The sequence below is a fragment of the Chenopodium album genome, chromosome 20 (assembly GCF_948465745.1).
Source record: "Chenopodium album chromosome 20, dcCheAlbu1.1, whole genome shotgun sequence".
NCBI classification, from domain to species: Eukaryota; Viridiplantae; Streptophyta; class Magnoliopsida; order Caryophyllales; family Amaranthaceae; genus Chenopodium; species Chenopodium album.
The window spans coordinates 6,450,937-6,468,223 of NC_137853.1; the positions used below are offsets into that span (position 1 = coordinate 6,450,937).

Here is a 17,287-nt window from a genome sequence, read left to right on the forward strand (position 1 = left end):
TGGTTGACTTTTAAGTTGACTCGTTTTGAATGGTTTTGAGTTAAGTCTTCCGCTGTGTGTCTTTGATAATTGCCTTAGCCGTTTTCACGGTGGCGGTAATGTCTTAGATATTCCTAAATCGTATTTTAAAAAGAGTAAAGTGTGTATTTAAAGGAAAGGAATTTCTAGGGTGTTACACTTAAGGGTATAACTTAGAAAAACCCAAAATGATAAAAAAAAGAGTCCTAAAGCACAACATATTTCATCATTAATTAAAGTCGTACGATATTTACAATTGACAATTAACAACATAAAAAATCTTTTATAAAGAATAATTTAATTTTTTCCAATTTAAGATAAATTACATAGTCAAATTTGACACACATATGGTAATCTGACTATCTATATATGTGATTAAACATTGATAAAAATGTTAATACAATACATTTTATCCGATACAAATTGTTTTAGTTAAATTATTTAGATGTTATAGTTTTGTATATGAATAATAAAAAATAATAAAAAATGTGTCATCGTATCGTATTATAATGAATTAAAAGGTATGTAAACATTATTTTTGTATATAGTGATTGATTGCAATGTCTTGTTGTTTTATTAACATTTCAGATTCATATATAATCAATTCACTGATTATTGGTATTTAATCCAATCAACAATCGACATTTTGATTCCTTATTTTTCATTCCAAGCAAATGTCGATATAGTTTCACCATCTTTTTAACCCTCCTGCTGACTACCATTGAAAATAGAAGTTGGTAAAAAAGTGTAATCGACTTAGAGTTTCCAAAGTGACCTAAAGGATTATAACTATGTTGCATACAATGCAATTTTAGAACCTAAAAACAAATGTTAAAGGGATTTGTGAATTGTTTAATTTAATAATGATTTTAAGGTTATCAAAATGCTAAATTATGCAGTAATTTTAGACCAAATTTTGGCAAATTAAAGTAAATAGTTTGGTATATGTATATATATGTTTTTTTCAACATAAATGTGAAAGTGGTGGTGATGTAGGGTTGTGGATGGTTGTTGGTGGGTTGAAAGCGACTAGTGTCGATATGGTATAAATGTATAATAGTTTGTAGCATATTTCAAGTAGAGTCGAATATTCTGCAATTGTTTGTAGTAGTTTAGTGTTGCCCGATTGGACTTAATTAAATTCTATTCATTTTATTTCATTGAAGTATTGTTTAGTTTATTTTTTATTTAATTGCAATTATTTCATTTCAGCTCAAAGAAGAGCGTTAATATCACCAGGTTAATAAAATAATGCATGTAGAAGTACAAAGCTACCCATGCAACCTCCGTCTCCTCAATGAAAGATGAGAAGGGTATAAAGATGGTGAATTGTAGTTAATAAAAATAATGCCTATAGGCTCTATTTATAGTATTCTAAAAGATATTATAGAAATAATCTACTACCTACGTTTGCTAATATAAGGACAAATGTCTCCTAAAACTACCATATTCATTGTTCACATCAAATTGAGATGGAGCGAGTAGAACTACACGGCTAGTCGGCTTCACTCCTAGTCTCCTAGTCCACCATCCGTAAATACAAGTACTAAGGGCCTGTTCATATTTACTTAATTTCAGTTCAGTTCAGCTCCAATCAGTTCAGTTCAGCTCTTAATTTCCCTCTCACATAAAATATTTATTTCAGCTCAATTCAGTTCAGTTCAGTTAAGCTCCAATCAGTTCAGTTCTGTTCTGTTCAGCTCAGTTTAGTAAATGTGAACATGTCCTAAACCAATATGAACTTCAACTTAAGTACTCCCTCAACATAAGCTTCTTATTCTCCACATGCTTCAATGAGTTCAATCTCAATAAACTAGACAAATGAATAATGAGGCCATAAAGTTGTTGATTTATTTACCAAACTGCCATGGGAAATCCCAAAGATTAATTGGGCTTCCTCCTAAAAAATCCTGTTTTCTTGCTCATTTCCTCTTCTTCAATTTCCCACCTTTCTGAAGGTTAATCAATGGCGGCTATGACAACTGCTCTCTGCACTTGCTCATTCCTTCACACCACCACACAAAAACCTCTACTTTCTCTCTCCTCTTCTTCCCACCTCTCACACTCTCTTCCCTACTTCACTCTCAACACCAAATTCCTCAACAATTCAGCTTTAAAACCCACCAATTCTTTCTCAATTTCAGCAGTTTCTACCCCAATTGCTGAAACTTCTCAATCCAATTCATCATCAAATTCAAAACCCTCAAAAACCCTTCCTTTTCGGGTCGGTCACGGGTTCGATCTCCATCGCTTGGAGCCGGGTTATCCTTTGATTATTGGTGGTATTGACATTCCTCATGATAAAGGATGCGAGGCTCACTCTGATGGTACCCTTTTTCTCTCTCATTTCTGGGAGTTTTTTGTTTTTCATTTTTATTGAGTTTAATTTTGTTTTGAGTGTTGAATTTTGTATTGAATAATGTTGGGATATTTTGCGTTATTGTGGATTGATTACCTGCTTGGTTGGAAATTTCTGATTTTTTTTTTGTCTGGAATTTGAAGGGGGTATTGGAAATTGATTGTTTTTTTGTTGTTGTTGTTGTTGTTTCTAGATATATTTGTTGGAATGTTGAACTGTGTATTGAATAATGTTGGGCATTTTTGTGTTATTGTGGGTGAATTATCTGTGTTGTTGGAATAATTTTGGGCAAATTCGGATTTTTATGGATTATTTTACTTAATAGTTAGGAAATTTAAAGTGGTATATTGTAATTATATGTATATTTGTAATGTATGATTGTAGGGGATGTGCTGCTTCATTGTGTGGTGGATGCTATATTGGGGGCATTAGGGCTTCCGGATATCGGGCAGCTTTTCCCTGATAATGATCCTAAGTGGAAGGGAGCAGCTTCTTCTGTTTTCATCAAAGAAGCTGTGAGTGATTTGTTTACCTCTCCCATTTATTATATATCGTAATTCATGGTTGGTTCCAATGAATTTGAACCTTTTGAATATCATTTTCTGCTAATGAGATGAAATGTGGGTGTAACTCATATTCCATTAGTGTGTGGTCCTTTGAGATGCTTTAGGTGAGATAACACCAATATCTAGACTCGAACTTTTCAAAAATTTAGTTTAAGAACTCGAGTTAAAGATTTTATTCAAAATAAGGTGGAGGCGTGGAGCTATATCAGGTAAGGATGTAAACCCCAAACAGTATTATTCAGTAGGGAGAAGTTATGGTCTTAGAGAGTTGTTGGAGGTGGAAATTGGACAGCATGAGTTTCAATAGTGATGTCTTACCTTATCTTTTCTGCATCTCATAATTACTCTTACTCTTCTTCTTTATCCTCATGATCGTTTTCCCCCTCTTTCAGCTGCACCTTGAGTACTAAGAAGGATGAGATAGTTTCTAACTTGAACAATTAGGGCTTCTATAAAACTTATGTCAAATTATATTGATCAATAATTAGTCTTTATGTTTCCAGGGTTTATCATTCTTCTTATCTCTCCAATCTTTTGGAAATCATACTAATTTTCTCCCAACCATTTGTCAATCCTCCAGTCCAGTCACCGTAGGCAATTGAACTACTCTAAGTCCTTGATGCTGAATGCCTCATTCAACTGAGCGTTGCCCTTTGGGTATAGTAACTTTCTTGTTAACAGTGCCTGTCACCCATGTATCACCTGCACGATTTCGTATTATTGCTCTTGCTCTGATGGACTTGTCATCCTTAGACTGCTTACAGCTCCTCTTTATAAGACTCAAGTTAGCTTTGCAGACCATTGCCTGGCAGCCTGGCTGCTCATTTAAGTCCATGTAAGGACTTTGTCAATTTGTTATGCTTTCGGGCATCTTCACTTGAACTTCCTCATTCAATTCTCCTTGTAAGAGGGTACATACAATTGGTTTAAGCTCTTGTCTCCACCCCCTTGATGCTGTAATAACACTATTACGCACCTGATATGTGACATATTAATTCATTTGGAAATCAATTCCAGCAGCTTCGAGTGCCACTATGCTTTTAACCTTTCAACGATTCTGTCTGGCTCAGCTTAATTTTAAAATATCCCGCTAGCAATCCATAGGTCTTTGCCTGCTGGGGATTGTGGGCTTGTGACTTTGTGAGTTCCTGTGCATCTAATCCCTTTTGCATTGCATCGAACCTTTTAAGGTCTTGTAAGGCTTTAGTTGTAGGTTCTTTGCAGGAACCAATGCATGATACTAAGGCATTGTGAGTGATAGGAAAGTAGGAAACTGCGGAAACTGTATAATGTTGCACCAAATTGCATCAATACACTAGAACGCATATAGCCTAGGTATAAATCAAAGAACGACATCCTGATATGCGTGAGACTATAGGAGCAGAGAATGATTCGAGTGATTCATAGGCCTCATTAATTGCAGGATGAGGTGGAATTTGGAGGTGAGATTTGTAAGGGAAATCAGGCACACGAATTCGTGCAAAACAGTGTCAATATATGAGCTGACCATTCCTATGTAGTCGATTTGGGTTTAGGTTTCTATTCTATTTGGTATTGTAATATGGTTGTCAGGATGTGTTATCTTTATGTAAGGGTTGAACTGGGATAAACAAGGACTAATTTAGTATGTTGCTCCACTATATATGACCCAGTAGGAGTTGTGTCTAAAGGCAAACTTTTTTACGTGCTAAGAAATCCGTGGAAGTTTCATCTCCTTGTTACACTGGTGGTGTGGAGAGGTCTTGGCATGTCACTATTGCTTTACTATGAGATTTGGTGCTGAATTTGTTACTTAATCTGAGGTAGAAAAAGTGTCGCCATGATCCAGTGTAATTCATAAGACTATTCTTGCTCATAAAATTTAAAAATTTTGCTCCTCATATGCGCCTTGGGCCTTGCACCTAGGCTCCGGGGACCCTTTGCGCCTCGTAAAATTAAGATGGAGTTTGAAGCGCCTTTCTGTTGATTTTTAATCAATCTTACAATGGTCACAGAAGTTTTACTTGGTTTCCATACATATAAAGCCTAGAAGGCTCCTTTTGAACAAGGAGGAGGAGGGGGTGGGTGGGTATTATCTTAGGTTGTTTGGATTCAATTTTGCTGATTGTTGAGTCAAGGATATAAACTTATAAAGTGTCCCCCACATTACCATTGCAACTTTTTCGAGGATGCTATCTCTTGTTGTAGTTGCTTTCGTTGCTGCTGAAATCTGACAACAAAGAAGCAGGGTATCTGATTAGCTTGGTCAGTAGAGTTGTAATAAGGTTGTTTTCTCGAAAGACCCTGCATAAATAATCATTGTCGTCGGAGCCCTTAAGCTATTGTGTTAACTGATGGTTTTGTATCAATTGAACAATAGCTGAACAGCAAGTGTGAGTAGGTGTATTGTGGCCTCTGAGTAATCATCCTTATTTCATGCAATAGGTAGACACAGAAAGATATATCCTTGGAAATATTATGCATACCTATCTATCAGATCATTTCTAAGTCACAGACCGGATAAAATGTCTTTTGGTCTGTAATTATTTAGCCAGGATGCTACCCTATGGTCCACACACCTCTCCTATTGCTGCTTGGCAAACTTTTGAGTCGGTTTTACAAATGTTACCATCATATATCCCGATTTGTTTTGTCCTTAAGGAAATTTCATTAGACCTCTTCCACCAAGTGACATATTGTAGAACCCTAGAACAGTAGCTAGGCTGTAGCTGAGGTGGTCAGCATGGCTTAATTGTGTAAGTATAAGATCTGGTTGGAATCAATGGTTATTAACCTGTCATTTTTTTCACTGTGGTTCTTTTTTCACTTTGCAAATATGGATATTTTATATTTTTTGGGTTGTGTGTGTGTAGTTTTTTATTTTTTTTTTCTTTTTCTTTTTTTAAATTTTTTTTTTTTAGGGGGGTGGAGGGGTGTGATTTAGGGGGTTGGAGGGGTGGTGTATATAGCTCATCCGGTAAAGAACTATAGTCAAGAAAGAGCAGAACGTGATTTTTGTGTGATTTGAAGTTAGGCTAATTAATAGTTGAACTTAATTAGATGGAGAGGGGAGTCTATTCAATTCAAATGCTTATAAGAGGTCTCTAACAAATAAGTTAGCAAACTTAGATGAAGAATGTCAATTGTATGGAATGAAGAACATCACCATTGAAGTTACTACCCTTGTACTACCAAAAAAAAAAATATGTACAGCCACAAGGGACAAAAATTGAAAGATTAAAGAGTGAGATGGGCTGGAAGACCAAAACTAACAAGAGTAAATATTCACATGAGTTGGGTAAGCTAAGGAGGACCTTGACTGAGTCAAGTAGATGACAAAGGCATGAGGCATTGAGAGTTTTGACACATGCATTTTGTGGCAGTCACGAATGGAGTAAATCCATTAACTCACATGTTAGATGATTTAGCAGCAAATATTTATTTATTCATTGAAGTGACAACTTTATGTGCCGTATGGCTATGCAATCTTATGTAAGGTGAGATTTGGTGTCTTAGGAACTTTGCTGGTTAAATTGAGGGGTATAGAAAAGTCAAGTACGCAAGACGTCATAAATTTAAGTTGATCAACTGTAGGCATACTAATTCTTTGATGATATGTTATGTTGTTGCACTAACTTTATTGACTGCTAGTTTAGAATTTCAGTGGATTATCTGTTGAGAAAATCAAGTAGATCAAATGTAGGCATGCTGATATTGTACTTTTGCATTTGTTTTTACTGTCATAGTGTCATACTCAGTGATACATAAATAGATGGACTCCTAACAGATTTTCCCCAGTGCCCTTATATCAGATGAGGTGGATTACTGGTGTTTAATCTTGATATTGACTGTTTCTTGTGCATGATATAATTATGCGAACTTAAGGCTTCCTGTAAATCCTATACTGTTATGCTGTTGATATATAGTGCTTCAAAATGGCAGTTTTTAAGGTGAGGCCTAAGAATTGAAACTTTGTCCTTCAATTATACTAAAAGTAAATGTATCAATTCTAATATGTTATGTTTCATTTTTACACTTACAAAGGGTAGTATATTGCATAATACCCAAGGTAAGCTGAAACTTGCTGTAGCTTGCACCAATGGCAATGGGATATTGGGATGGGAATTCTTCATAGTTAGTTACATATAATAATATAGTAGCTAGGCTATAGTCAGGGTGGTTAGCATGGCTTAGTTGTGTAAGTATAAGATCTGGTCGGAATCAATGGTTATTAACCTGACATTATTTTCACTGTGGTTCTTTTTTCACTTTGCAAATACGTATTTTATAATTTTTTGGTTGTGTATGTATGTGTGTGTTGGGGGGGGGGTGATTGAGGGGGTTGGAGGGTGGTTGATATAGATCATCTGGTAAAGAACTGAAGACGAAAAAGAACAGAATGTGATTTTTATGTGATTTGAAGTTAGGTTAATTAATAGTTGAACTTAATTAGATGGAGATGGGAATCTATTCAATTCAAATGCTTAAAAGAGGCCTCTAGCAAATAAATTAGCAAACTTAAATGAAGAATGTCGACTGTACAGGAATGAAGAACATCACCATTGAAGCTACTATTCTTGTACTACACACTAAAAATATGTACAGCCACAAGGGAAAAAATGGAAAGAATAAAAGAGTGAGATGGGCTGGAAGGCCAATACTATCAAGAATAAATATTCACATGAGTTGGGCTATAAGCTGAGGAGGACCTTGACTGAGTCAAGTAGATGATAAAGACATGAGGTATTGAGAGTTTTGAGGCTAATTTAGCCCTTAATACAGGATCATTCAAGTCAGGTTTTTTTGTTATTAGGATAGGTGAATTCTTTTCTTAGAGATTCGATTCATCCCCCGAAAGAACCGGACATGAGAATTTTTCATCATCCGGCTCGCATACATTTCGTGGCTGTCACAAGTAGTGGAGTAAATCCATTATCTCACATGTTAGATGATTTAGCAGCAAATATTTTTTATTCATTGAAGTGACATCTTTATGTGCCGAATGGCGATGCGAATCTTATGTAAGGTGAGATTCGGTGTCTTAGAAACTTTGCTGGTTAAATTGAGGAGTGAAGAAAAGTTAAGTAGTTAAGTACGCAATACGTCAGAAATCTAAGTTGATCAACTTTAGGTATACAAATTCTTGATAATTAGTTTTGGGTGTTGCACTATTATATTGACTGCTAGTTTAGAACTTTAATGGATTATCTGTAGAGAGAATCAAGTAGATCAAATGGATATTGTACTTTAATGGATTATCTGTAGAGAGAATCAAGTAGATCAAATGGATATTGTACTTTTGCATTTGTTTTTACTATCATACTCAGTGGATACATCATAGATTTTTTCACTCAGTGATAATTTGGATTCCTAACAGATTTTCCCCAATGCCCTTATAGTAGATGAGATGGATTACTTGTGTTTAATCTTGATAATGACTGTTTCTTGTGCATGACATTATTATACTAACTTAGGGCTTCCTGTAAATCCTATTCCGTTCTGCTGTTGATAAATAGATAAATAGTGCTTCAAAAAGGCAGTAATTGACAAGATTTTAGGCGGAGGCTAAGAAATGAAACTTTGTCCTTTGATTATACTAAAGTAAATTTACCAATGCCTATATGCTATGTTTCATTTTTACACTTACAAAGGGTAGCATATTGCATAATAACCCATGGTAAGCTGAAACTTGCTGTAGCTTGCACCAATGGCAATGGGATATTGGGATGGGAATTCTTTATAGATCCTAGTACAGATTTTCCTCTCTTGTTTATTTGTTTTGATTTGTATATATTTTGTAAGGCGAAACATATGGCCACCTTAACTGACAATGAAAACTGCATTATTGCATTACCAGATAAGAAGCCTGGACATCTAGGTGAAATGACTATTTTGTACAAAATCGGATGTGTTAGTAAGTGATGCAGTGGGGAGTGGGCTAAAGTGTGAAAGCTTGAGCAAATTGGATGATAGAAGTGACAGTATACTTCTTATGTGAGTTAGTTCCTTGATAGACATATTCCAAGATTATGCTTAAGCAGGATAGTGTCCAGTATGCCCACTTCATGTCCTTGATAATATGGTACGGTTGCAATTTCTTATCGGAGTACCCCACTGGCTTATACACTGATTGGAAGGGACATAACATTTATAAGCACTTCACTGACTTGTACACTCCCTTGCCATTAGAGAGAAAGTAGCTGCCAAGTTTGGCAGCTTGGCTACGAAATGACCTATCTTGGCTACAAAATGACCTATCTTGGCTAAAAAAGGCAAAACGCGGACAAAAATGTACCAGTAGGAGAAATGCAATAAATTTTTTTTTTGTTGTTTTCAGCTAGTGATACTTGTCGTTGCAAGTGGGCGAAGTAGCCCTCTTTTCAACACTGGGATGCCGCCACGCTCGTCCCCTTCTACACACACACACACAGATTGTCACTCTGCCATTGTCCCACCCCCAACCAACCTTTTGAACTTTTACATGTGAGACTCTCTGAACTTAATTCGTACATGTAGCCATTAGTCAACAATGGGAGAAATGTCTATCCTATTAGCCAATTAGCTTAGCTAGTGTACGTGGCAAGAGTAGACTAGTAGTAGGAGTGGCCAACCTTTGGAGATGCCCTTTGAAGAACTACACACTTCCAACTTTGTGGTTTAAACTTTAAACTGAGAATATCTCATGATTTTTTTTCAAGAGTTATGGTCCCAAGCTATTTGCTCAATCCTTAAATTTTCTACCATTTTTTGTTCCTTTTCTTTGTGATTGATTGGCGATCACACTGAAGGGGCCACTCTAAAATGATGGTACATAATAATATCATCATTTCCAAATGGTCCAATTATTGTGTAACACAGTTAAGCAACTAAAAATGGCTAAATGTAGATAGTGTTATTATTTGTGTTAAGCTACACTACTACAATATGTTCATTAGAGGTCTCCAGGACACTTCGCCTATGTAAACTAGTTAAGCAAATAGACGTTTTCATTTCCGAATGCTTGGATTTTAACTCCTGCATGATTTGTTAATTTGCATTTCTATTTGAGGCAATGATGCTGGAATCCCTTGATATGGTTAAGTTATGCTTATGCTCTAAATTTTGTAACAACAGGTAAGATTAATGGGCGAGGCTGGGTATGAGCTTGGCAATTTAGATGCCACCTTAATTCTTCAAAGACCTAAAGTTAGCCCACACAAAGAAGCAATCAAGGCCAACTTGTCCGCTCTACTCGGGGTTGATCCCTCCGTCTTGAATCTGAAAGCGAAAACCCATGAGAAGGTTGATAGTCTCGGAGAAAATAGAAGTATTGCAGCTCATACAGTGGTTCTATTGATGAAAAAGTAAAGGAACCATCGCGAACCACAAATAGAAGATCAACATCATCGTATTATTCTCATGCTGTAACCATTGAAAAATCTCATGTGTTATATGTGTCTTTTGGTAGGTTTTTGGTGAGTATAACTTGCAAATTATCGTGTATAGCATTTTTACAACTACATGTTTAAACATCATTATCTCGACTTTCATTCAACGACAGCTTGATGCATTCATGTATCAATGTAATACTAACAGAGTATTGTGTATAGCATTTTAGCAGCTCCATGTCTAAATTTGTAAATGGTTTCCGGTTTCGGTTTCGCCCGACAAAAACCAGGATCAAATAGTAAACAAAGAGCAACCTACCAAATTAAAAGACTTAGTCGTTGTTGGGACACAATTTATCAAAACAAAGAGCTAATCTATGATTAAATCAACAACTTACGTGTATAATAAAAAATAAGTTGACATTTTTTAGGTGTATTTTTTTAATGGAATATCACTTATTGTGTCACTTGTATTCATCCCACATAAATTTTAATTTACTAATCTAGCTAATTGACCAAAATACTTAATTAGTCGAGATAGACACAATTAATTATCATTGCTTTCTTTTTTCTTAATGTTGAAATTTTGCAGAAATGAATTATAAAGACTTTTAATGTATCATAAAATCAATTATCAATATATTCGCTTGAGCAAGTAAATTTCAAACATAAGAAGTTATAACATCTTGAAAAGTCAAATGTGTGACTGTATTTTTGTTGGGGAGCATGTGAAATGAAATGGAGTTAAGCTAGATTTCAAACAATGTTTTGATATGTACACATCTTAATTATAGTCATTTTGGTGATAAACAAGTACATGTTGGTGTTGGACTGACACAACCTTAAGCAACATTTGACTCATCTCATTATCTTTGATTCTACTAGATGCAATCTAATTGAAATTAAATTTCATGACAATTTTCAAGTTACATGTAATGGGTGTACGTAATTTAAAGCTCTTGTATTTTTGGCCTATGTGCTCATATATGTGTAGAATGAATAATACTGTCCTTTTAAATGACTGGTAATATTTCCTAGTTCAATTTTATAAAACATCAGATATTTAACACTTATGGAGCAATAAATTTGCGCAAAATGTTTCTTAATTATAACCTCAATATGTACAGTTAGGACATGTTCTAATTTATTGAATTGAGTTGAACTGAATATATTATGAGAGGAAGAAATTAAAAACTGAACTTTAACTGAAGAGAATACACCCTTAAATATCAAACTCACCATGTCATGATCTTAATAATAAACTTTGGATAACAAATGAAATATGGATATACTCATATACTATTCAATGCCAACTGTACGCCCGGAAAGTTTAGGCCTACAAAGTACAAATCCTACAATTATATATCCATATGTCAGCAATTGTATATGAAGTACTTTTTTTATTTTTATTTATTTATTTATTTTTTGACAATAAATAAAGGGCAAATTACATCCTAAGGTCCTGTTCTCTTACGTTGAAATTCAGTTCAGTTCAATTCAACTCTACTCCTAATTTCCTTCTCTTATAAAATATTCATTTCAGTTTACTTCACTTCAGTTCAACTCAGTTCAGTCCAGTTCAGTTGAGTTCAGTCAATGAGAACAGGCCCTAAGAGAACTAAAACAAGTAACTAAAAACAACTAAACCCACCTATCTAAACAAGCAAAAACAAAAAGATAAACCTTGTGTATTGTTGCAGAACTCACACACCCAAACAAACCCATAGAGAGGGTTTGCCACTTACTAGAGGGAAAATGAAGTGACTGACCATACCCTTGAGCATCATACCAATTACCTCGGAGCCCCGAATAACTATAAGGTACTTTGTTGTCTTTGTATATTCATAATCTAGACCGAGCAAAAACCCATGTCAGAGAAGAATATACGTAGTATTACCACACATACTATAAGCTAAATAAAGTTTCAATCTAAAAGCAATTGTGATAAATGAAGTAGTAATTCTCCTTACATTATTTTATACGGAATATGAGATAATTAATTACAACTCACATACGAGTATGAATTAGATCCTTAACAAATGGTTCAATTTAAACAATGTTAAATAATTATGAAACAGTGTAAGTATATCATTCATTGCATCATTTGCATGTTAAAGTAGCACTAGTACACTATAACACTAGTAGTCTAGTATAAAATGTTAGTGCAACAATAACTGTTATGCATGATAAATGTTATTTTGAATGAGTAAACCATTAAGCATATTAATGGTGCTCTAATAACTTTTAAGCCGTGTCATCTGCGTGGCTTAAACGATCATTAATTTGGCCAATTTCCTTAAAAACCCCTTTTTTGTATTGTGAGATTTGTGACCCTACTAAAGTGACGTGAATTGACTTATATATAAATGTGTGTGTCCCAACAAGCTTATCAATGGGTTAGCTCCCAAACAACCCACTTAAAGTTTTGTCATCGAATGTATTTTTGTTCGACGTGTGAAGAGATAATGCCAAGTTTCTCCTACACGTACATATACCAAGTACAACGACACAAAAGTTTTATGTATGATTTCCTGTAATATACACCTTAGAAATGTAACATTAACCACCATCCACGTTTGTACTTAGGCGAGTGTCCTCGTAAATTTTAGGTGCAGTGGTATGGACTACGGAGTAAGTGGCAACCCTTGAAAGAATGACAGAAGAGTGGTATCACTAGTATTAATTTAATGGTAAGGCCGGAGAAAAGGTACCAACCAAAGAAAAAAGAAAACATTGGAATGTAACTAGCCAGGAATTAAAATTATAATAAGGATGTGGAGTTGGCTTGATGGTAGCACTCCCATCTCGTAACCTCGAGGTTACGGGATCAATCCTTGCCCCCAGCATATGCTGGAATTTCCCCCGACAGTATCTTAATATACTATTCAATTTTAAAAAGATACGAAGTAAAAAAAAAAAAACACACTCTTCATACGAGTGTGTATTAATTAAAGATAGCTATTTTTTTGTATCAATTGCGATATATCAAATGTTTCCCTAAATACATAAGAAGATTTTTTTTGAAAACAAACCATAAAAAGAATTTTAATTACTTTTCAATCTTTTATTTTCCATCCGTTTTCTTGCTAAGCAAGTTGTAAAAGTTGACGAGTCATTACACAACCATTAATAAAAATCACCGATCTTATATTATGAGACGTGGTATAAGTCAAAATTATGAGAGAATCAAACGACATATAATACTCCCTCCGTTCCCAAATGTTTTTTACGTTTGGAATTATGCGCGGTAATTAAGAAATTGTGTAAAGTTGAGGTATATTGGAATATTTCAATGATTGAAAGTACAAATTTATTGAAAAATACAATGTTGAGCATGTGGGGTGGAGAAATTAGAGGAGAGAGGAGAGAGAAAGTAATAATAAGTGTTGAAAAACTAGGGGTGAGCATGGGACGGGTACCCGTACCGTTAGTACTAACGGTTCGGGTACCCGATAACCAAAATCACTAAAAGTGATACCCATAACCGGAACCGATAAGTTCGGGTACCCGGACTTCGGGTACCCGGATTTTCGGATCGGTTATCGGGTACCCAATAAGATATCCAATAATGATAATTATACTTAATTATGTAGTTACTATGATATAATTTACAACTAATTAACAACAATACCATATGATCTTGACTAAATTATTAATAATATTACTAATCATTGATATAATAAAGTGATTATGAAGTAAAGTGAAAATTTAGATTTATATTAATAGATTTAAGTAGGGACAACAAGCAAAAAAAAATGTTTATCGGATCGGATCGGGTAACCGTTAATTTTAAAATGATACCCATAACCATACCCGATAACAAATTATCGGAACGGGTACCCGAACCGTTATGGTTATTGGATCGGGTACCCTAATTTTCGGAACGGTTACGGATCGGTTTTTCGGGTTTTCGGTTTTTTGGGTAGTTTTGCTCAGCCCTATGAAAAACTATTAAACTAGTACAAAAAGTACAATAACACATGGAAAAGTAAGGACTTTTGAGTAAAAAAATTGTAAAACAAGGGTAATTTAGTCCAAAATTTATGACCAAAATAGGAAAGATACTAAATGTAAAGAATAAAAAGGAACACCCTAAATGGAAACGTAAAAAACATTTAGGAACGAAGGGAGTACCAATGTTTCCTACTATATCTTAAAAGTTACTCGTAGTATTGTACTATAGTCTCCCTAGAACAGCTGGCCATAATATGGACCATTTTGAAACAATAGGATACCTTTAATTAGCTTCAAAAGAATATTACATGAAAAAAAAAAAAAACAATTCATAAAATCCTTTCTCCCATTGCGATATAGAGCCATAAAAAGTTAAAAACCCTTCTCTTGTAAATTTCATCGCATTGGACTACTGGTGACCTTAATACATCAGCAATAACGCAATGTTACAATTTTTTTATTTAATTTTTTTTTTTTAAAAGGGAATATATTGATTTATATAATAAATACGAAGTATGTTTATGTGTGATGTGACATAATGATAATATATGCACCTCCAGAAGGTCTACATAAAAATATATCGTATTTTTCTTCTAGTCAAAAGAACTTTTGGTACTTGCTGAAGAACAAGATCAAAGCATATGCTTATTATATTAGCAAGTAGTAATTGGTTTTGCCATTTTGGATGATATCGATCTCAATTTTTACTAGTGGCATTTTAGGGTGAGGATTCCCATACCTTTTCTTTCTTCCACTTCCAGAGGTTCTTGTCCAGCCAATAAGGGCCTATTCTCATTGACTGAATTCAACTGAACTGAACTGAACTGAACTGAACTGAACTGAACTGAACTGAATTGAACTGAAATGAATATTTTATAAGAGAAGGAAATTAGGAGCTGAACTGAACTGAATTGAACTGAACTGAACTGAACTGAATTGAGCTGAACTAAACTGAACTGAACTGAACTGAATTGAGCTGAACTAAACTGAACTCAACTGAATTTCAACGTAAGTAAACAAGCCCTAATCTTGATCGAGTTGACATACATGAAGTTTTGATTTGAGAACACCTACTTTATTCTAATCTACCAAAAGAATATGTTAATTATTACTGCTATACATATAATACAATGACAATATATCGTAAAATAGTTGCAATTTTTTTTTTTAAACAAAAGATATATGAATACTATAAGGTAGTTTAACTTCTCTCAAAATTAAGACCAAATCTATCAAAGTTAAGAAAATAGAAACATTAATTACTCAGTATTTAAAAAAGGGTCTATTTGTTGATGGCGATTTGCCTAATGGCCCAACGAGTCTATACAATTCACCACAAAGTTTCATACGTGGTTAGCCACAAAGAATGGCCGGAGTTCTTTGGTCAGGGGTTACTCGGTCAGTGAAGGATTACTCATTCGATCAAGGATTACTCGACCAGTCAAGGGTTACTTGGTCAGTGGTTCGTTACTTAGCCAGCAATCAGGGGTTACTCAATCAGAGATTACTCGGCCAATCAGGGATTACTTGGTCAGGAGTTACTCCGTCAGGGGTTACTCGATTGGTCAGGGGTTACTCGGCCAATCAGGGATTACTCATATGTTAACTGGTCACAAAGTGTACCAGCCACATAGAAAACACGCTAATAATTCACAACTCTCTATTAGCTTCTCTATGGATATACTTTAACTAAAAGAAAAAAGGACTAAAACTTTTATAACATGATCTCTTGGCTTAATCCATAAGCAGTTGAATTTTCCATATACATGACGCTTGAATTTGTAAAGTTACATGAGCGCAGTTGAGCATGCACTATGGCTGACTTCCTTTTGTGTCGTCAAACACTACATACCCTGTGAAAAATTAAAAATTTAAAAGAAGAATTAAGTAGAAGACTGAGTAGGGGAAATGCGACTTTTTATTTTGGGTGTTACACTATATATTACTGTATTAGATACGCAAAGTCTGCTAAAAATGGTCGACGTTTATAGGTTGAATTTGAAGTCTTGGACTAAAATTGCTTACCAAGGAATATTTCATCTTTGACAAGCAAATTAAAATTGGCCTCCCATGTGCATATTGACCTTTTACATGTATATTTTCTCATGCATATAATTTTCATATTAATGCTAGCTTTTATGTATTATTATTGAATAGTAAACTTTCTATAAGTATAATTCAAATTATCGATATACTTTTTTCAACTTATATGAGCTTCTACTTTTGACAGTGGACTTAATTAATAATAAGCAGTTGTTATTGAATGCGCTAATCTGATTTGATAGATTGTTTGTAATAAAAATTTATACTGGTTGATGTTTCTTGTTTGAATTAGTTTATAACATTAGTTGTTACGTGTTTGGTGAAGTCAATAGTTGGTTGTTACCCTACAAAGTTGGTAACTTCGTGATGGATAAAAAGCCAAAAACTTCTCACCAAAAAAAAAAAAAAAAAAAAAAGCCAAAACCAATTCTCAAAAAACTAGTAGTCAAACTATAACTTTTTTCATTTAAATCAAACATAGTCTTAGTTTTGAGGGTTTTTTTTTTAATTTATTTATTTAAAATGAGGTAATAGTTTGAGGTATTTGGTTGAGAAACTTTTAGAGCAAATAGAGAGGTTTGAAACAAAAATGAGGTATGCCTATTTCAAAGTCCAAAACCCTAATAGGAGTGTTTGCTTAAGAGAAAATTTAAAAAGAGGTTTGAGTTCGTCAAAAGATTAGTTTTGAGAAACCTAGTTGAAAGAGATTTTCAGTAAATAGGTTTGTATATAATCATGAACTTGTAAAGTGACCCATTTGTTCTAAAGTTGATCAAATTTACTACTCCATATTTCTTAACCAAGATTTCTCCTCAACCAAGCAATAAATTATCTTAAATACCTTGTAGTTTAGTTTACAAATTATACACACATACATAAGTAAAAATTTATTTTAAAAAACTTTAGTTACCACGTTATTACTAAAAATCAGTTTGTCAAATTAGCTAAGGACTAACGCAGTCATCTAAGATTAAACTGCTAATTTTCAAAGGCGGACATTT

General features: G+C 34.2%; 1 protein-coding gene across 1 annotated transcript; it reads left to right on the forward strand.

Annotated features, from left to right (window-relative positions):
* Window positions 1–1,912: 1,912 nt before the first annotated feature.
* LOC145598096 (2-C-methyl-D-erythritol 2,4-cyclodiphosphate synthase, chloroplastic-like) lies at window positions 1,913–10,521 on the forward strand. Its single transcript, XM_081654402.1, has 3 exons — window positions 1,913–2,345; window positions 2,762–2,892; window positions 10,036–10,521. Exons 1-3 carry the CDS (start codon window positions 1,985–1,987, stop codon window positions 10,267–10,269), a joined length of 726 nt encoding a protein of 241 aa, XP_081510528.1. The 5' UTR covers window positions 1,913–1,984; the 3' UTR covers window positions 10,270–10,521.
* The last annotated feature ends 6,766 nt before the right edge of the window (window positions 10,522–17,287 follow it).